This window comes from Varanus komodoensis, unplaced genomic scaffold (genome assembly GCF_004798865.1).
Source record: "Varanus komodoensis strain SLA01 unplaced genomic scaffold, ASM479886v1 scaffold29_1, whole genome shotgun sequence".
NCBI lineage: Eukaryota > Metazoa > Chordata > Lepidosauria > Squamata > Varanidae > Varanus > Varanus komodoensis.
The window spans coordinates 7,612,976-7,633,564 of record NW_025335759.1 but is presented as its reverse complement, the minus strand read 5'-3'; the positions used below and the strand labels follow the sequence as shown (position 1 = coordinate 7,633,564).

Below are 20,589 nucleotides of genomic sequence, written 5' to 3'. Positions count from 1 at the left end.
AGTCCATTCCTGCTTATGCCAAGCTCCCTTTGTTCCAGTGACCTAATTTGGGAAAAGTCATCTTGTTGCTACTACAATAAAACAATTGGCAATCAGAAATCCTTGCCAAATCTACCGCAGATCACCCAGACAACCACCAGTACATTCTGATCTGCTTTCTGCCCACCTCTGCAGTACACTTTGGGTCCAGATTATTTGGAAGTAGAGATTCCAGTCGTTTCCTCGCTGCAACACTTTATCTTCTTGATGGCCTTCAGGCCCAAGCTCAGCCCCTCTGCCGCCACAGCCACCCACTCCAAGGAACAGCTGTGTTGTGGTGGCACGCACTGTTGCCCTCCGTAATGCACGCCTTCCTGGGAAATGTCGTCTGTGTGAGCATGTGGAGCAAGTGAGTGGCTTTCCCATGCTGTGTTTGCAGTCAGGTGTAGGGAGAGAGGTACAGTTTTGAGTCATGCTGCATAAATGGGTGAGTGGCGACAGGGGACTCTAAGAAAGACAAGCCTTGCAGCAATTTCCGCCTGTCCTTGGGCTTCCTAGTCTCCCTTTTCTTGACCCGTCTTCCAACCTGGCCTTTTCCTAATTTATGTGGCTGGTTTTGCAAAGGCAGGAGAAAGCATGCTTGAGGACACACACATTCCTTCCTGATAACCATAGGAGAAGTCCCTGCCGTCCTGCAAAGTACAAAATGCTGATGCTGGATAAGCATCCAGTCACATTGTGATCAAGTGCCCTCTTTTATAGAGGACAGTCCTTTGCAGGATCCCATAGCCGCTTCTATCTATTGGAGCCCAACTAACTGTGTTGCGCAGTTCTTAGTTAGAAAAATCCTTCAATTTCCCTTTTTTCCCTGCTGTTGCTTCCCAGAGAGGCCGTGAGGCTTCCTTTATGTCAGAGGTGTCCGTCCGTTTCCATTATAAAGATAATGAGCCATCAGAACTGTTGCCACCCATACTTAGCAGATCGAATGGGCAGGCATTCGAAGCACAGTCTTCTATACTATTGTGAGATGTACCGTGTTTCTATTTTCATTGCACCCATTACTTCTAAGACAGTTGCTTACTCTCAGCCTAACCTACCTCACAGGGGTCTTGTGATGATAAAATGGAGTGGATGAGGGCTGTGTAAGCCGTCTTGGTCTCTTTGCAGGAAGAGGAAGGGCAGGATATAAATTATAAAGCAGAATTATACTGTAAACCACCCAGAGAGCCTTATAGGGTTGTGGGAGTGGCTTATAAATTTATAAATAAATATGTAAATAAATAATCCTCATAATGATAGCAATTGCAGATCAGGCACATCAGGGCGAGGGCAGGCACATGTTCTAGATTTGGTGGCCTTTTGTCCACTTTGGCAACAAAATATTCACATTTTTCCATTCTCATGGGCTTAATTGCTGCCGCATTCTCCCTCCTGCCAGCCCTGTGTTCTTGGCTTGAGGTGTTTTCAGTGAGGCAGGCGGTGACCAGCTACTTCTGCTGGTGAACATCTTTTCCGGCATGGGTGGGGAACTTGTGGTCTTCCAGATGTTCTTGGACTATATGTCGCATCATCCTTGACCATCGGTCATGCTTGGGCTGATGCGTTGGAATGCAGCTGTGTCTTCACACAGACACAGGGATGTGTCTTCATCCCTGTTCCACCAGTTGCTTTTTGCTTGTTGCTGTTCCAGGAGCAGCAGGGTTGCCCTCCTGCGGCAATATGCAGTGTTGGTGGCCAGGATCATGGGCCGCCCCCAGGTTTATTTCTGAATGGAGATGGGCCACAATGCATGGGCCTTGTTGCTCCTTTGATGCTGCTGGTCCCCTGCAGTTTAGAGTTGCCATTTGCCAACTAATCCCCCAAAACATACAATCATTCTTAAATGCCCTGGTTGTTGGTGTTGCTTCGTTTGCTTTGGAACTTGTTGCCAGCAAAGCCAGAACAGATCCTTACCCATCATATTTTAGTTTTAGCAGTATGCAGTGCCTGGGGCCTAAGCATCAATAATGAATTAAAAATAGAATCTAAGCCATAATTATTAATAATAATAACTTCAGCAGTCGAGGCCAAGAGCTGTTGATAATACACCTTTCCTTAATGCCTTTGGCTAATCTCCTGTCCACACTGGAACAGGAGCCATCTAAGAAAAGTGGACATGCCAGGATCTTGTGGCAGTGAGTTCCTCAGGTTGTTGCCCAACAATAACCACCACCACTACAAGAAGATACTTGGGCATTAACTTAAAACAAATGCATTTTATTGTGTAGCTATATACAACAAAAATGGGGAAAGTCAACATACATCATTAAAATTCAGCAACAGGCAATGAGGTGTAGGATATGCTTTCTTACATCCTTCTTCCTAGATCCAAAAGCTAACCAAAGCCTTTTTCTTCTCATCTTTTTGTTCACTGAGGTCTAATACTAAACTTCTCTCCTTCCCTACTGTCTATGCAGTGCAAAGAAATGCTTTAACAATATCCCCAAATCAGCATCCTTCAGTCTGTGGAAGGGTGTGCTGAAGACAAAAAATCAAGTGCCATGACAATTATATACAAAACCCCCCACAACATATAAAACATACGAAAGATTCCATTTTGCACCCGTGTATAAAAGTGTCTTTGTGCAAGTTTTTCTTTCCCAATTGCCAAGAACTCCCCATTCCAAACAGCTCTTCTGTGGCTGTTCTTTGCCCCACTCTTCCTCCCATTACTTATCAGGCATTCATTTTGGGTTTCCCCCCACCCCATCCCTCCTCCTCCTCCTTCTCCTCCTTCCCAAATCCTTTCCATCTCTGTATAGACAGAATTTCTTCTTCCACCTTGGAATTTGTTCCTTTTTTCCTGTTCTGTTATTGAGGATCTGAAACACAGCAAGATGAAAAAGGCACATAAGAGAAAGAAACCAATTTAGGATAAAAGGCAAGGTTAGATAGAGCAGACTGTCATCCTGTGTGTGACAGGATGAGAACTACACACAGAGAGATTTACTGGAAAAGACAAAACCGTTGACCAAAGAATGGCTTTTGTGCCATCATAAAGCATGTATCTTGGCTTGCCTCCTACATGAGAGTTGAACCCTCAGTATGAGTGAGATGGAATTTAGTCAAAGAATTGCTGCTTTTGAGGTGTACACACTCCTCCTACCTTCTCTCGGATTTACACGTCTGGCAAACTTTTGGCTTGATGCGAAAACTTGCAAAACCTGGAGACAACAGTGGGACAAACGGTGTGTGCGCATTCTGTGTGAATGGAAGTCTCTTTCCAAACCTTACTTAGCCCTCGCAAAATGTATTAGTTAACTTTGGTGTGTATGTGTGTGTATGTTTTGTTGAAAAGCAGTATATAAGTGTAAATATTCTTAATAACATATAATGTAAATGTTGAACTACAACATTTGATTTTTCTAATGGTGAACTCATAGCAAATGGCAAGTGTTTATTGGACAAGCCTGAATATCTCTTGGGCAGGGAGAAGCTAGCTTATGCAGAGGTATTTCCCATCCGTTGCAAGGGAGACCTCAGGAGGTTAGAGCAATGGCTCCTATACCCCAGTTTCCTGCCTCTGAGTGTAGCCAGCTGTCAGATACGTTAAAGGAGAAATGCTGAAGAATTAGTTGAGAACTCTAATCCCTGCTGATCTGTTCTGTACCATAGGTATGCTGCTGACATGGCCTTTGGAAATATTCCCACCTCTGTTAATAGCAGCCATCAGTGTGGGGAGTGGCAGAAGGGGTGGCCGTGCTGTGACAAAGTCTCCTTGCAAGATACATGCTAGAGCAAGGGAAAACTTGACGCACTCTTTCCACAGTGCTGTTTCTCTCACACATATTGTCATTGAATGTCCTTTTCAGTGGTTTGGCCCTCCAATGAGAGCAAGCCTCAGGAAAGTGTGGAAACAATTCAGCAACCTGGTGAAACACTTTGCCAAGGCAGCCCTTACTTTCCCCCTTTTCTCAGTGCTGGCTCCCTCTGGTACGTACCGTCTACGTTCCGGACTTGGGGATTCTCCTCTTCTGTTTCTTCTTCCTCATTCGGATCTTCATCATCATCTTGAAAAGGAAGAGTGGGAGAAGAAACAAGTCAGGAATTGCAGAGCCATGTTTTCTATGGAGAAGGCATCTGCTTAAGGACATTTCTGGCATCAAGACTTAGGAAGGGTTTCTACAAGGTCAGACTCTTGGTCCTGCTAGCCCAGGCCTATCTGCTCTGCTCTGCTCTGCTCTGCTTATGAATCTGCAGATTTTACAGTGGATGAGCTTTTTCCACATCCTTCTAGGCTTGTGCAAATGTACATTAACCAATGTGCACTTGTACAAGTGTGTATTTACAGATGAATGAAATTCCTGTACAAAAAATCCAGTCCTGTCAGTGAGGAGATGATAGAACAAATGATACCTCTGACAATTGGCAAAGCACAGGCAGAACTGATTTTAAAAAATCTATATATGCCTGGCCATGCAGTAGGTGCAGAGGCAAATTAGAGCACAGATCAATTTGCTTCCTCTAATCTTCTGTTATGAATGCTTTCCTTGCATTATCTTCAAGCTCAAGTTTTATTGAGCATTCCTCAGATATTGAACAGACTGCATCTAACAATATCTCCCTGTTGCATATCTGATGGAAGGTGAAGTGTGATTGTTGGCTAGCAATGGCATTTTGTATTATGTAAGAGTTGACATGTAACAGTATGTTGTATTGGTAATAGCTGGTACATAAAAGTATGTATCTGCATGGTTTTCGCACCTTATCATTACCTATTTCATCTCATCACACTTTTCCTTTGTCTGAGCAATTTGGTGTTCAGGATCGACTGAGGTCTGAACATGATCTCTCCATAGCACTGCTACCCATAGTTTTCCCCACTAGAAGGTTATATTTATAAGCCTGAAGTCAGGAAATGTGATATTATTTTTAGAACATAAGAAAAGAAGAAAAGCCATGCTGGATCAGACCCAAAGTCCATCTAGTCCAGCACTCCATGCACATGGTAGCGAACCAGCTGCCCACAGGATCCCTCCAGTAGGATGGGTGCAAGACCTCCTCCTTCCCAGGCTCCTCAGCAACTGGTGCATGCAGGCAAGCCATGTTTGGTAAAGGAGGAAGCTCATGGCTAGCAAGTCTTGTAGCTACTGGGAGCCTCCTCCTGCATGAATCTGTCGAATCCCCTCTTAAAGCCATCCAGATTGGCAGCCATCACCACTTCCTGTGACAGCGAATTCCATTGCTGAACTATATGCTGTGTGAAGGAATATTTCCTTTTATCTGTCCCAACCCTCCCACCAATCAGCCTCAGGGATGAGGTCAGTCTCATGGTTCAAGTTATGGGAGAGGAAGAAAACATCTCTCTCTCTCTCTACTTTTCCACACCATGCATTATTTCAAACACTTTTATCATGTCTCCCCTTAGCCGTCTGTTTTCTAAGCTGAACAGTCCCAGTTGCCTGGTCTCCTCACAGGGGACCTGCTCCAGCCCCCTGATCATTATTGTTGCCCTTCCCTGTACTTTTTCCAACTTAATGATGTCCTTTTTCAGGTAAGACCACCAGAACTGAACACAATATTCCAAGAACAGGCATACCAAGGATTTGCATAATGGAAGTAAGGTTTTGGCAGTTCTGTTTTTTTATTCCATTCCTAAGGATGCCTGGGATGGAGACTGCCTTCTTCAGAGTAGCTAAGCACTGGGCTGGCATTTTCACTGAGCTACCACACTACCCTAAGATCCCTTTTGTGTTCAGTCATTGCTAGTTCAAATCCCAGCAGTGTCTGCTTGAAACTGGTATTTTTTGCCCCAGCTTACATGACTTTACACTTGCTTCCATTGAATCACATTTGCCATTTTGATGCTCCTTCTCCCAGCTTGGAGAGACCCCACTGGAGCACCTCACAAACCCTTTTGGTTTTACCCACCTAAAAAGGTTAGTGTCATCAGCACACCTGGCACCTCACTACTTAACTCCTTTTGCAAAGATGTTAGTGGGTTCTAATTCACTTGGAAAGATGATCAAATTCAGACGATCATTTTTCACATGGAAAGACTGCTGAATTACCGTACCTGCCTCAAAGTCAATAGCTCTCAAGGCTTCTGTGGCATTTTCCAGGTCTATGGTAAAATAGTCCATATTTTCAAAGCCTTGCTCAATTTTCCCCAGTTGAGCCCCCTTTGATGCATCCACAATCCTAGGGAGAAAATAGAACAGAAAATGGTTTTGGCTTCTATGTCTTATGCTCAGCACTGCTTTTCAACAGCTTACATTGTGTTTTATCCATTGTAAACCAGACCTGGGGAGCCTGTGGCCCTGTTCCTAGACTACAACTCCCATAATCCCTATCCACTGGCTATGATAATGTTTGTATCTCATGAAATCTAGTGCCTTGCTTTGAATGGGAAACTGTGCCCTAAAATGCAGTATATAAAGCCATAATATATGGAAATAAGTCAATTTGTCTTGTGCTAAGAAAGAAGGCACTGAAAGTGCCTGAAAAACCATGCAGTAAAAGGGCTCCAATTTAGCTGAGCTGTCGCAGCGCTCCATCTGATGATTCATCTGCTGGCTTTCTGTCAGCGCGAGTATTGCAACTCAAGAAAGAGATCGATGGAATTATGCAGCCCATTCAAAGCCGGTCTGCTCTGAAACAGTCGTGTATTTAAGTTTCCAACCAGAGGGGCCCTTCTGTGTGGACCCAGGTTTGTCTGTGGGAACAACTATAATACTGTTTGCACAAAGAAGCTACAGCTTAGGAAAATATGCCCCAGGACTTACGTTTTAATGAGCTGCTTGGCAGTCTGGAACGAGAAGAGAAGAAAGACACACAGGAGAGAGAAAGAGAGATCATTAGTGCATAAAAACAGTTCAGTTTAAAAGTTGAAATTAGTCCATCAAAGCTGCTTGAATTTTGCTTGGATTGGTGGATCGCGCTGATTTCCCACCCTTCCTCCAAAGAGTACAAGGTTGCGTCCCTGACTGTCCTGTCCCACTGCATCCTCACAACAATTCTTTGCAGTAGGTTAGGTTGAGTGGCAGTAACTGCCCCAGTGTCCTGTAGTGAGCTTCCAGGCTGAAAGGAGTTGTGCTTGAGTTGCCAAGCCTCTGCGATTGGTGGTTGCCAGCACTGCCATGTGCGTGATAGGATTACAGCCTTAATTGATTAATGTAAAAACTCTAACCCCAGTGGAGACTGGAAGCTGCCCTATTAAGTGACTCTGTCACTGATCCCCACCAGCCACACGGAACAGGAAACAATAAAGGAGACAGAGGCTGCTAGAAGGATGCTATGGATTCATGGTGCAGGTGAGCTGTGTTCTGTGGTACTTATCATAGAATGGTAGAGTTGGAAGGGGCCAGGAAGGCTCTCGGGTCCAACCCTTGCTGTTGCAGGACACCAACTTACCCCATCCCACTCAGATGGGCATCCAGTTTCTTTTTGAATGTCTCTGGTGTGGGAGAGCCCACCAACTCTCTGGGTAGCTGGTTCCACTGTTGTATTGCTCAGACAGTGAGGAAGCTTTTTCTGATGTCCAGCCTGAATCTGGGTTGAATTGATTATTCCATGTCCTACCCTCTGGTATCAGCAAGAAGAGATCTTGACCTTCCTATTTGTGACATCCTTTTAGGTACTTACAGAGTGATACCATGTGCCCCGCCCACCCCCCCCAGCCCTCAGTCTTCTCTGCCCAAGGCTGAACATGACCTGTTCTCTCAGTCTTTCCAAACCCTGGATCATTTTTGTTGCTCTCCTCTGGACCCTTTCTTGCTAGTGTGTAAATATTATAGAAGGCTCTTGGGTGTGGACATGGCTATATGAAGCACCACGTGGGCCCACCATTCCAGTTGTGCTTCCATTATGGGAAAACAAGGCTTTGGCAGAGCTTACAACATAGGAGTCCTGCAGGGTGAGATCAAGTGTCTACCAGGTCTAGCCTTCTGTTCACACAATGGGTAGCAGGATCCCACAAGCGGGAGAGTCATACTACCATACCCTCTCACCCAGGTCTCCTAGCAACTACTTTATACAGATATACGGCCTCTGATTCTGGAGGCAGCTCAGAGCCACCAGCACTAGCAACCCATTTCTAGTGCTTCCTCTATGGATTTGTCCAATCTCCTTGCAAAGCTGCCCAAACTGGTGGCCATCTTGTGGAAGTGAATTCCATAGATTAACTGCATGATGAAGGACAGTGATGTGGAAGCAGCACACGTGTCCCTCTAAGGCCCCTTCCAAGTGCGTTGGACCACATGTCCCATCATTCTCTACTCCACCCTGCTTGCTGGGAGTGGTGGCCCTTCGAGGGATAAGAAATAAATTTGGCCAACACGGCAAGAATGGAGGCTCATGCTCAGCTGCCCAGTCATTGCAAAAGGAGGAAGCAAGGTACTCTGGCCCCAGTCTCCAGCTGGGAGAGTGGAACCAGTGGACCGCTTGCTTCTCCCTAGCAGCACATATCCATTTGGCTCACCATGAGAAAGGCAGCCCCTGCCTCCTCCTCCATGGACTGGATCGCTGTCTCCACCAGTTTGGTCGACTTCTCCAGCTGCTCCTTGTACTGCTGGATGAGGCCCTGCATGAACCCCACCTTCTCTTCTTGCTCCTTGGAAACCCGTTCTAGCAACTCGCTCCTCTTCTCCTCCAGGACAGAAAGGAGGGCTTCGAATCTATCACATAAGGCTTGCTTGACCAGTCGGCCGTTTTCCTGTCAGGAGAAGCAAGGACAGCGTCACGGATGCAGCCAGATGGAGATATCCCACCACCCACAGGCATCCATCTGCCACCCAGTCATTCATGGCTCAGTTTGGAGAAGGTTTTGGAGCAGGGTAATAGCAGCTTTGCATGCAGGTTTAGTCCCTGGCATCTCTGGGTTTGGTGTGGGAAAGATTCCCTCTGAGAACCTGTAGAGCTGCTGCAAGGCAGTGCGAGCCAGACTTCCCCAAGCTGGTGCTTTCAGATGTGGACTTCAACCTCCATCATGTCCAACCAGCATGGATAATAGGAGCTGCAGCCCAACCTATCTGGAAGGCATCATCCAGGGAAGGTTGGGACAGACCAATGGCCTGTTTGGTAGGGATTCCCTGGGTTTGCTGATTGATTTATGAAAAGATTCCCCTGCCTCCCATCCCCAAAAATGGGACCTCTGGGAATGCTAGGAAGCACAATCAAAGCAATGGGAGTAAAGCCTCCTGACGCCAAGCAAGCAAGGGGGGCAGCCTTGCCTCAAATGCTGTGCAGCAAAGGCATTATGGCAGCAAGTGCAACAACTTAAGAGGGCAGCTTGTTGGAAGTCCATTGCGTTTTGCCTTGCCAGGAAACACCAGAGGGAGAATTTTGATGGAATTTTGTGCAGTGCAGAGCCCAGGCGTTTCTGCCACGTCTCCCTCCTTCATTTTGTTGCCTTATTTCGGTGCACTTCTGATCTGAGCAATGACCAAAATGCTCCTCTCTCCCATTTACAATGTCCGTTGGCTAGTAAGGAGATGCTTTGCCCTCTCTCTCTTTAATATGCTTTTGAAGTTACTCATATGCACTATCTCATTATAATTCTTACCATAGCACTGTAAGGTGAGTCGGCATCATTATCCCCCTGCTGCGGATTGGAGTCAGGAGGAGGACTGAAGCCAGGAGAGAGCAGCTGCCTAGGCCTCCTGGTGACTCCATGGGGTGGCAAGATTTGAACAGGGGCCTTCCTGATCCATCGCTTGCTCCCTTAACCACTCAGCTGTACTGGCCTTCTACTTTCAGTGTCGGGACACTGAGTTCCCTGTACCCAGGGCACAGATTTCAATCAACCTGGGGCCCTCCAGACAGGTTGGATAACAGCTCCCATCATCCCCAGCCACTGGGTTGTGGTCCAGCACATCTGAAGTACCCAGGGTTGGAGAAAGCTGATCTAAATTAAGGACATGTCTCCTAGCCCTGCTATAGCAGTCTGGATCATGCCTCCCCGAAAACACCTGCACCAGCTCCTATTGGCCAGGGCTGGCTTCCCTTCCGCTGCTTGGATTTCGGAGGGCTCAGCTGTTTGTCACATTCCTCACCTCGGTGGTTCTGCAGGACTCCTCCAACTGGTTGATGATAGTCTGGATTCTGTCATTCCCTGCCACCAGCATCGAAATGCAGTTGGTCAGCTCAGTCTGCAAAGGAAGGCGATAAAAATAGATCTGCATCCACAGGCCCCCTTCTCCCTCTGAGTCAGAGGGCAAATGGTGGCCCTGACTGGGGAACAGTGAGGGCAGAGGAGAACGACTGTGGAAATAGGAGGCCCAACTGGGAACCAAGGGGAAGGCTGCCGTCCAGAGCAGGCATGCAATAGGAAGGTGGCCTGCATTGCTTGCTTTCCTCTTCTGTGCCCCTCCCTTCTTTCGTATTACATCTGGCAGCCCTGGGGGGCATTTGAAATCCGAGGCAGATATCCTAGGCAACAGAGGAGGTTGCTAGGAAGAGGAGCACACTGGCTGCAGGTGCGGAGATGGATTGTGTCTATCCCTGAAAATTCAATGCAACGTGGACCTGAGACCTCCAAAGTCCTGCTTGCGTGATCCTCTTGCTCTCTGCTCATCACGTGCGGAAGTTGGCACTGGCTTGGTTCAGGCTGGCTCAAAACCAGATGTACCGGGAAGTTCTTAAGTGCACTCATGCTGATGAGATGCTGCGCATGGTTGCGCATGGGCTGGTTGTGTGATCTGACCTTGGCATGATGCTTCTGTCCCAGTGATCATGGCATAGAGCACAAAGCACATTCTTCACACCAATGCTAAATCCACTTTTCTGGTAGCTTTGGGGTGGGGGAATTGTGAGGTGAATTGCGGCAGAGCAATTGTGCAACTTGTGTCTTCCACGCACAAATGGACCCAGCCAACCCACTTTGTTAACAAGCCAGCTGGGTCCTGGTCCTCATTCAGTTTATCACTTGGGGGTAAGGGGGGGTGGGGGGCTAGTAGGGCACCTACTTCTTCCCCATTTCCTTTGCATTTAGTGTGGCCACTTAGGAATCCTTGAAAAAGAGGAAATACTCAAGGAGAGGAAGAAAGGGGAGAACAATAGAGGACCCCTATTTGCATAATATTTGCATGTCCTAATTGTTATGTTTGGGTGGAACTTTAGAAGTAATTATAACTAAAATAGAAATAGAATGCACCTCATCCTGGGGCAAAGTAGGATGCCCGGGTGCTAACTGTGGACAGGCAACAATTCTTAGCATTCTTTATCTTTAAACTGGAATTGGATCAAGCACCTCTTCAAATAAAGGACATTGGATAGTCCTCTTCCAAAGAGGACACATCACCACCCAAATGGCAAGGACTCCCCCTCTCCTGGATTTGTTTCTTCAGATATTTATGGAGGAGTAACAGTGATACAAGACTCACCAAGCACATAGAAGAACGCACTTGAGATTCACTGGGAAAGACCCCCACACCCATTCACAACTGCTCTCTTGGGAACGAAAGCCCTTCCTAGGGCTCCAAGCTTTGCAGCTCTAAATATAACCCACTAGAGACTGCTTGGGAACGGCAGTCATCGGCGTGTTCGTACCAGCCAAGCTGCGGGGAGAGGCTATTCCTGAAAGGCACAGCATAGCACATCCAGACATCTCCAATCACCTCATGGCCCAAATGAGTGGGGGCCCCTCCTGCCCAGAGCCCCCCATTGGTATGTGGAGGAACAAGGTTGCATGAACCCTTCTGAGGTCAAGGAAGGGCTCTTCTGTTTCCCGTTGAGCCCTCTTTCACTCAAAGGTGTTGGTTAATGGTGCTCCTGGAAACTTAGATGATCAAAACTGGTGGACAAGCTACTCTGAAACTGCTCTTCAGGCATCACCGTGGATTGGAATTTATTTTCACATGTACTTTTGGAAAAAAAGGTACATGTGAAAAAATGTACCAGAAAAAAAAGCCTCCTTGGGAGGGTGGGCATCCCCTTCATGGCGACAATCCATCCAGGGTTTGCTCTCATGCTGAAATCATCACAGTGTAGCAAGCTAGGCCGTCTTGCAACTGGCGTGAGTTCTCTCCCTGCCACCTGTTCCAAGGGCAGGATGAGTGGAGTTCACATGACCTTGCTTGAAGGTGCTGCATAAGAAAATCTGTCTGGCCACCGGGGCCATGTTCCCATCCTCACAATGGGATGCTTACTTGGCCGGAATCGTGTGTGAGGGAGGAAGGAAGCAGCCCTGCTATGTATTATAAAGACTGCCCTGAAGGAACAGCAGAGGGCTTGTAATGCCTGCAAGCTTGACAGAGCAGGTGTCCTACTTTACAGAGGACCAGGTACCCTACTTTAGAGAGGACAGTCCTCTATTTGAAGCTGTCTTTTATTTGAAGGACTATCTAGCTAGAGGCTGGTTTCAAGGTGAAGAACCCTAAGAAGGGAGAGCGGAGGGCCCTTTCTGTATTGACACTTCACACTGGGCAGCAGCTGGAGTAGGCACGGGTGGCCACAAGCGTCCCCATTCTGTTGAGATGGACTGCATTTCTATTTGAATTATACTCATTATTTCTAAGTGTGCATTGCTAACTATAGATCAGCACATGCAAGTATTATTATGTTACACTTACATCACACATTTTTTCCCCTCTTGTAAGGAACCCAGGAAATTTCTTCCATCTTTCCTACTCCCATTTTTCCTCCCAAGAACAACCCTGTGAGGTGGGTTAGGCTGCAGGTGAGTGACTGGCCCAAAGCCTCTCAGAGAGCTTCAGGGCCGACTGGGGAATAGCACCCGGATCTCCTGGGTCCCACATCCAACATGTTAACCACCATGCCACACAGACTCTCCAGCGTTTCCTAATGTGCTGAAATCAGTGTGTCCCCCCCCCCCCCGGTCTTGTTTTTGGGTGATACATTTAGGTTATAAAAACCCTTGCAAAATGGAAGTCTCTCTCTCTTCTCTCTCTCTCTCTCTCTCTGTGTGTGTGTGTGTGTGTGTGTGTGTGAGAGAGAGAGAGAGAGAGAGAGAGAGAGAGAGAGAGAGAGAGAGAGAGAGAGAGAGACTTTTTCAACACCTCTGAAAGCACACTGCCTGCCCTGAAATTGTTTGCAGCTAAAATGTCTGAACCATGATGTAGCCCTTTTTACCCTCTGCTGTGCAGGTTTATAGACAGGAGTTAGGTAAGTTTGGGACTTTTTCATACTTGGCAACATGGAAGAGCAATGGACCTGGCCAGTCCCACAGCATGAGCAGGCTGTGCCCCCAGGATAGAGCATGGTCCAGAAAGCTTCCCCAACCTGGCACCCTCTGGATGTGAGGGACCACAGACGTGGATTTTGGGAGCGGTAGTGCACCCAGGTAGGAAAAGCTGCCCTACAATGTGCAGAGTTTCCATGGGAGATGCTTAGCTCCTCTGCAGGCCAGCCCACCTGGGCAAGAGTCCATGGGGCAAGGTGGGACAGAAAGTTGCCAAACCACAACTTGCTTGCTCTTACCTTTTGTCCCTGAAAGACACTTTGAAGGGGGGCCACTTCACAGTCTTTGTGAGCTCCAAAAACTTTGCACATGGAGCAGGTGGGCACCTCACAGGTTAAGCAGTAGATGTTGATCTTCTCGTCTGTGTGTTCCTTGCACATTGGGTGGTTTCCCTTCTTCAGGGGCCGGCTGGAGAGAACAGAAAAGAAGGAAATCAGGCTGTTGAGGGAGACAGCAGAGTGAAGTGGTTAAAACTCCATCCCCCAAGCTAGGGAACTCCACATGCATTCAACTGCAGGTCCCATGAATCCCAGCCTGCATGTTCAATGGGTCTTGCAGTTCACCACATCTGGAGAGCACAGTTGGGTTCAGTTGCCCTCGTCTTCTTTTGTTACATCTGCATGTGGAGTGGATGTGTGGGGTTGTTAAACCGGATACATTCAAATGACTGCAGCCCACTTCCTTCTTGCAGGCCACCCCCATCAGTTTCTGATTTCCATGGGACTCAAACTCAGCCCGGCTCCATCAGATTCAGCCCAGGTGTGGGCATGAAGGTAATGGGCATCTCTTTCGTACAGTAGGGATTGGACTGTCTCCCACCTCATTGCTAATATTAACCTCCCTGCTAAGGTTATGTTTAGACCTTGCTTCTGTGTGTGCCAAAGGAGAAGCCAGTCAGGTCTATGCAAGCCTGCTGAATTTATTTTGGGAAGCCAGTGCTATTTTTTTTCCTTCTGGAGAGGACTTATGATGATACCCCCAAAGTATCAGCAGAATCAACTGCCTCCTATATTCAGACACTTCTCTAATCCATCCAAATTTCATGTCCCCGAAAGGAAATGCATTTGTTAGTGTATATATGTTGGTTTTCACCACAGCAACTTTTCCAAACATTTTGCCTTCCAAAGATGTGGGACTACTATTTCTATCATCCCCACTGACAATGTGAGGTGATGGCTGTATGTGATGGGAACTGTGGTCAAACAACAACTGAGGACCCTTGTTTAGGGAAGGATGGTCTAGTATTTCCAGTGTTCGCCAGCCAAATATCTATATAAAAGGAGAGAATCTGTCAATTTGTATTTCTCTCAATGTGATTTTTTTTTTTGCACTCTTAAGTCTGGTTTGTTATGAACTAATTAAGTTCAGCTTATCCTTAACCCTGAGAATTTTAACAAATAGTTTGCATGAAAATTTGTACAAATGTTGGCATTTTCCATAACACATGCATTTCTGTATGCAGTTTTGTCTAGTACAAGTTTGCAAACACTTTCCCTAATATAATGCATTTTAATGTTATCGTCATTAATCTACACTTTTCTTCATGTATTTGCATAAACACATGCCTATATCCCCCTTTTAATGGACAATTCCATCACAAAACTCAGAGAAGTGTGAACTTCAAAGGACAACTAACTTTCAGTTTGACTATTGGTTCAAAAGTGCAAGAGTACGTAATTTTGCAATAAAATCTTTAATGTAAACAATTTACCACCCATCCCTAAAACCCCCTGTGAAGCTCACTAAGAGCTTTTGAAATAAGCACCAGAGCTTTCTTGTTTGTTCCCAGTACCTGGTGCTTAGACATTTACTGCAAATACCAAGTTGTCAGATGATTTTTTTTATCATTGGCACCTCTGTGAATTAATTTCTATTTGCATTGTTTCTGCTTTTGATGCCTCCCTTTTGTTTATTTTCCTCAACCTGGCAAACAGACCTTTTTAGATCTGTAATTTTTTTACAATAGCCAACCTCAGCTGGAACAGAGGAGAAGAAACCAGTTGGATTAATTACTTGGAGACTGCTTCCTCCTGGCATCAGAAGAAAAACTGTAAAGACCATTCTATTGTTAAGGGCAAGAAGGCTTCCCCCAAAGAAGAGAGGAAAGCAGCAGTTCACACAAACCTGGAATATTCTTGTTTGTAGATATCGATGATATTCTCCACCAGCAGATTCCTCTGGAGGCCATAGACTCCATGCCGGTCCAGGATGACTTCATGGCGGCAGGAAGGACAGCGAAACCGGCCCCCTGATATGGTGGTTCCCCGGGTCGTTTGCCAGTATGGGTTCGCAGCCTGCAGATGCCAACAACAACAAAGTTAATAATTATGACAAGGTACCAAAAAAAATCCATACCCCCTCAACTGCCAGTCATGACTCACTCAACCCTCTCACAGACTGAATGGTGATCTGAGAGACAAGCTATTTAAAATATTGCTAGGATCATCCATCAAGCTGTGCCCCTTATGAATGAGTCATAGTTGTTCTTTTGGATAAAGTGGGAATGCCCCAGCATGCTTTGCACTTGTGTCACTAGAAAAATGGCCAACATCAATGAGCCAAATAACAAGCCTTCCCTTTTGTGGCTGGATACTGGTGGTGAAAAGTATGCTAATTTTCTGCATATTATCTAGTCTGAATTTTATTTGGATAGTTCATGCATATTTTTAGAGAGCCTCTGAGCCCTGGATGGTACCTTAGAGAGACGCTAAAGTAAGGATATAGGTACAGGTACAAGTACATTTGCAGTGTACAGACTATTAATCTCTAATTTACGCACATAAGAACACAAGAATAGCCTTACTTGATGAGCCCAGACTCAGCTTGACTCTGGTGAAGCCTCTACTTCCAGCTGTGGCCAAATAAATACCATTTAAACGTGCAAACAACATACAGGCAGGATCTGATTAGTTTCCTAGGAGTGAAGGAAGCCTGTCTCTGAATATGGCAGTGGCATTTTAATTCTGGAGGGTTATGAGGGTGTTGACTTAAGCATAACCAAAAAAGGGAGATGAATTGCCAAAGGAATTTTGTGTAAAATTTGCATATGCAAATTTATATTTGTGTGTGCAAATTTGGAAAACATTACTGAACAGTAAACAGAAATCCCTCTCATCTCAGCATAGTGGGGAATTTGGTGGCCTGTCGACCCGTCAGCCAGCTAGGTTCCTTCCTGAGGGCCTGTACCACTGTGCTACAGGCATTAACCAGAACAAGGAATTCATCTTCCAGATGTTTTGGATTATAGCTCCTAGCATGGCTGGCTAGGGGATTATTAGGGGATGGTGAGACTTACAGTCTAACACCTCATCAGGGCGTCATGTTGGGAAAGGTGGCTTCAGAACTCTCCATCTCTAGTAACTTACAAACCAATTTGGAAGACTTCAAAAGGGGATTGGACAAAGTCATGGAGGAGAAGACTAGTCATGGCTACTGGTCCTGGTGGCACCATGCTGTCTCCAGTATTGGAGGCAGTGTGCCTACATACACCAGTTGCTGTTACACTCACATCCTTCTTGTGGGTTTTGCCCCAGAGAGCTGTGGGCAACTTTTTGGCCATTCTGTGAACAGAACACTGGACTAGATGGACCTTGGCCTGGAATGACCATTTGGTCCCAGGTCTGCGGCCTGGTCTGACCATAGCGTTTGGTCTAATGTGTTCGAGTTCAGTGTCAAAAGCCCAGACCAGATGCTTGCTGGATTCCAAGATGCGCACTTTGTGAAGACCACATATTCTTGTTCATGAATCCCATTAACTGCATACCATCCACATCAGCCTCTTGGAACACCTTGGTACCAGAAGGAACTCTTCAGACTTATTCCTACCAGATGGTTTTCCTGAATATCAAATTTGTTTGTCTTCAAAAGTGCAATACACATCAAGTGTGTGTACACAGAAGTGAGAGCCACCCAGAGAGTCATTCTGAGTAATGGGCAAATTAAAAGTCTAATAAAAAAAACAAATGTTAAATAAATAATATCCTTCTAGAGGAGGCCATTTTATGAGAAGTAGGATTGTCATGTGTGTTACTTTACAGAGGAAAGTCGTCTATTTATTCCAAGACATTTTTGGTTTGAAGCGTTGCCTGGTTTAAGCCCAGTTTGAAGTGGAAGAACCAGAAGAAGCAAAAGCATTTGGGTCCTTGAAGTTGTTCATGGACACATGAAGGTGGCACATGGACAAGCAGCCAGCAAAGAGGTCGCTGGGTCTGAGTCTTCTCTCCCATGGTAAGATTGTTACTGCATTTATTATTTAATGCAATTAAAATGATGTGTACATGTGTTTTCTGTTCTAAACCTCCCAGAGAGCTTTGGTTGTTGACCAGAGTAGAAGTTGAATAAATCAAAACTAAAAATCTATACCTTTCAATTAGAGGTATATAGACTTTTAGAGTGGGGTGAGTGTTCTTGCTTTGGGGATGCATTTCCTCTTTTTGTCAATGCATCCGTTTCAGATAAGGGGTCTCTCTGACCCTGACTCCCTCCCTGTGCACCCACCATACTATCTGCCAAACTATGAGAGCTTTGGAAAATTTGGCTCTCTCTTCCAACAAACAACATCCAGTTTCTCATCTCTGTCCCTAGACTTTCCTTCCTGTATCTCTCTATTTTGTTGCCTTGGAGGTCCAGCAACAGCAGTCAACACAGCTCGGGAAGACTGCGTCACAGGCAGGAGAGGCCCTGAGGGACCCATGCCTAGCTGGTCACTAGCCAGAGTGCCTCTTGCAGGAGGGAAATGGAGCATTTGCAAAGTGATTCAGGTGTTGCCCAGGAATCAAAATCTCCCCTCTCTGTGCCTCCCTCCCTCCCTCCCTCTCTGTGCATTCAAGGGAGTGAGACCTTTGCAAGTTTCATAATTATTTAAAAAAATCAATGCACTATTTTACAGTTATGACCATCTTGTGAGCTTTTGACTCCCTACTAACTATAGTTCGCTACATTGGAGCCCTTCTTGTTTTCTGTAAATTTCCACAGCTCTGCTAATCAGTTTCTCAAACAGTGCATTCATTTCCCAGCATTTCTTTTGGGTGTTGTGTGTCTCTTACTTTATAGAGGACAGTCCTCTACTGGAAGGCATCCTCTGTTTGATGGGCTGCCTTCCCAGGTCTGGTTTAAAGATAAATTAAACTAAAAAACAAGAGCAGCAAAAGCTTTGACATTGTCCATCAACAGTTAGCACACAACCACAGACCAAGAGGCACATACACAGGCCATCTGGTCACAGTCTTTTCTGTAAGGATGAGATACTGCATTTCTGTGCAAATTATAATATATCCAAATCTCAGCTGTATACGTTTTATGTAAAGTTGTGCCCCCTTTCTCCCCAGCTGTGGCAATCCAACATATTCTGTTAACCTTTCAGTTCACATAATCCTTAGCCCATTCAGGAGATCCGGCAGAAGCAATTTGTTTCAGTGCAAAACAAATAACTTTGGAGATGAAAAAGGACACTGAACTGTAGTTGTAGTTGAAAGAAGCCAGCAATGAATCCCAAAAGACCAACACAGTCATTGTGGCATAACCTTCATGGGCCACATTCCACTTTTTCTAGTCCACAAAAGCTAAACCATAATATACAAGAGAATGGGAGGTGGGTTAGAAAATAGAAGATAATCCCCTGCTAGAGCCCAGCACTGGCTATGTAAGATATACAGATATAAAATACAAATTTCTACCCATAGGTGCCAGGCTGAATATTGAAATCAAGAAATGAGAACCTTTGTCCCTCCAAATGTTTTTGGCCTTCAGCTTCCATTGATTCCTGCCAGTATGACGAATGCTCAGGGATTATCAGAAGTGTAGTCAAACATCTGGAAGGTCGCAGGTTCTCCACCTCACAGATGTCTCGCTAGGAGTGTCCGCATACTTGCAAGAGCGTTAGTCAAATGCTGGATGCATCCTATCATGGGACTTGTTTCTGACCAAGCATGCATTCACCTGTTCCACTGTCATCTCTCTGGAGAGTTTTATTCTTTCAGTGACAAAGCATTGCAAAACTATACCGCCACCCACCTTGGATAATGCCAGGATGTTGGGTACTGACCTGAAAGATGTCACTGGCACATTTCCTACAGAGGTTGTGCTGGCAGGGTAAGATCACCACAGGCTTGGTGAACATCTCCAGGCATATGGGGCAGATCAACTGTTTCTCCAGGTTCTCCATGGGGTTAGAGTCCCGGATTATGTTCGGCTGGTAATCCATTGTTCTCTTTGGCACTTCCCAATTAAATCCTTAGTGGAGGCTCCTCAGGAAGTCTTCTGCTGGGCAGGCTGCTTGGGTTCTTCAAAGCACACAAACTGTGCTCTGCAGGTCAGCTCTGAAAGCCAAGTCTTTGGGTTTCTGCACTTTGTCTGCCTCTTGTCTATTTATAATTTATCTCAGAGTCACATGTGCTTCGGCTGGCAGAATCGGTTGGGAAGAGGGTCATGTTTCCTCAAGGCTGACCCACTGTCACATGGAGTGGGGTGGGGGTGAGCAATCGTCTCTCCGGGAGAGGTCTGTAAACAAGGCTGAGGGGACAACGTGTTCGAAGGTTGGGAAGCCAACTTCCAGGGATGGATATTATTTTTCTTCCTCACTCCCACCCTTCCCCCACCAGTGTCTTTTGGGACAAAGAAACTGGAGCTGTGCTTGTGTAAACAAGTCACACTTTTGGGGGAGTCAGACAAGCCACATGATCTTTCCCACTCCTCTTACTTCCATCACACCAAGGGTTAAGCTTGAACCACTCAACAAAATTGTTTGCTATTTCCAGCACAGCTCCTGTCCTCTTCTAAAGGGTGACACTTAACCTCTCACAGCCACTTTGCTGGGCATCTCAAGCCAGACTCACTTTGTTCCCTGATCTGTGTGTGGCTACAGTCTGCGATCCACCAACCCTAATACAGTCCACCAGCTGGGCATTAGTCCCCCTCCTTTTTATTTTTTTAAACAGAAAAAAACATAAATACAACATATCACAGCAGTAATAATTCAACAAAATCACAATAATTAAAGAGTAAATAATAATTGCCCCCCACCACCCCGGAGACCAATACTACCACCATTTAATTCACATATAACAATTAATAATATATAAAATACTTCAATTATATCCATATCCCCTCCAGAAATTCATATAATCTTGCTTAGGTTTACAGCCTTTGTCTTCTATCAGTACTGCTTTTACACACCAGTCGGGCATTGTGACCTGCTGGGTACTCAGTGGCCTGCGTCCTCTGTTTTTGCAGTTCCAAGCTGGCAATAAAAACAGACCACTGAAAAGATTTACCTTTTGATTTTGAGAGGTCACTTGTGCACCGCCCCCAAAAGAGAGCAAAAGAAGACACACCTTTGGATAAATGGGCATATGCTAATTTGTATTAGGTGGTGAAAAAAAAAAGAAAACATTTATTACCCTTCCAATAGAGACACAGTCCGTCTCCCCATAGTG

At 45.8% G+C, this 20,589-nt stretch overlaps 1 protein-coding gene across 2 annotated transcripts; it reads right to left on the bottom strand.

The window, feature by feature from the left end:
• Nucleotides 1-2,214: 2,214 nt before the first annotated feature.
• TRIM63 (tripartite motif containing 63) lies at nucleotides 2,215-19,491 on the bottom strand. Of its 2 annotated transcripts, XM_044435104.1 has the most exons (9): nucleotides 19,200-19,491; nucleotides 15,281-15,450; nucleotides 13,396-13,564; nucleotides 10,011-10,106; nucleotides 8,438-8,671; nucleotides 6,744-6,766; nucleotides 6,035-6,159; nucleotides 3,960-4,028; nucleotides 2,215-2,840 (listed from the first exon to the last, which is right to left on the bottom strand). In XM_044435104.1, the coding sequence occupies exons 1-9, from the start codon at nucleotides 19,356-19,358 to the stop codon at nucleotides 2,830-2,832; spliced, it is 1,056 nt and encodes a 351-aa protein (XP_044291039.1). In that variant the 5' UTR covers nucleotides 19,359-19,491; the 3' UTR covers nucleotides 2,215-2,829. The 2 variants fall into 2 exon arrangements, with proteins under 2 accessions (XP_044291039.1, XP_044291038.1); XM_044435103.1 differs by lacking the exon at nucleotides 2,215-2,840 and having other exon boundaries at nucleotides 2,917-4,028.
• Nucleotides 19,492-20,589: the final 1,098 nt, after the last annotated feature.

Coding starts and splice junctions, on each gene's coding strand:
- TRIM63 (XM_044435103.1), bottom strand. CDS start 19,358: ATGGATTACCAGCCGAACATAATCCGGGACTCTAACCCCATGGAGAAC. Junction 10,107..13,395: donor GTGTCTTTCAGGGACAAAAG/GTAAGAGCAAGC, acceptor CTTCCTTTGCAG/ACTGAGCTGACCAACTGCAT. Junction 6,160..6,743: donor GCCAAGCAGCTCATTAAAAC/GTAAGTCCTGGG, acceptor TTTTCTCCCTAG/GATTGTGGATGCATCAAAGG.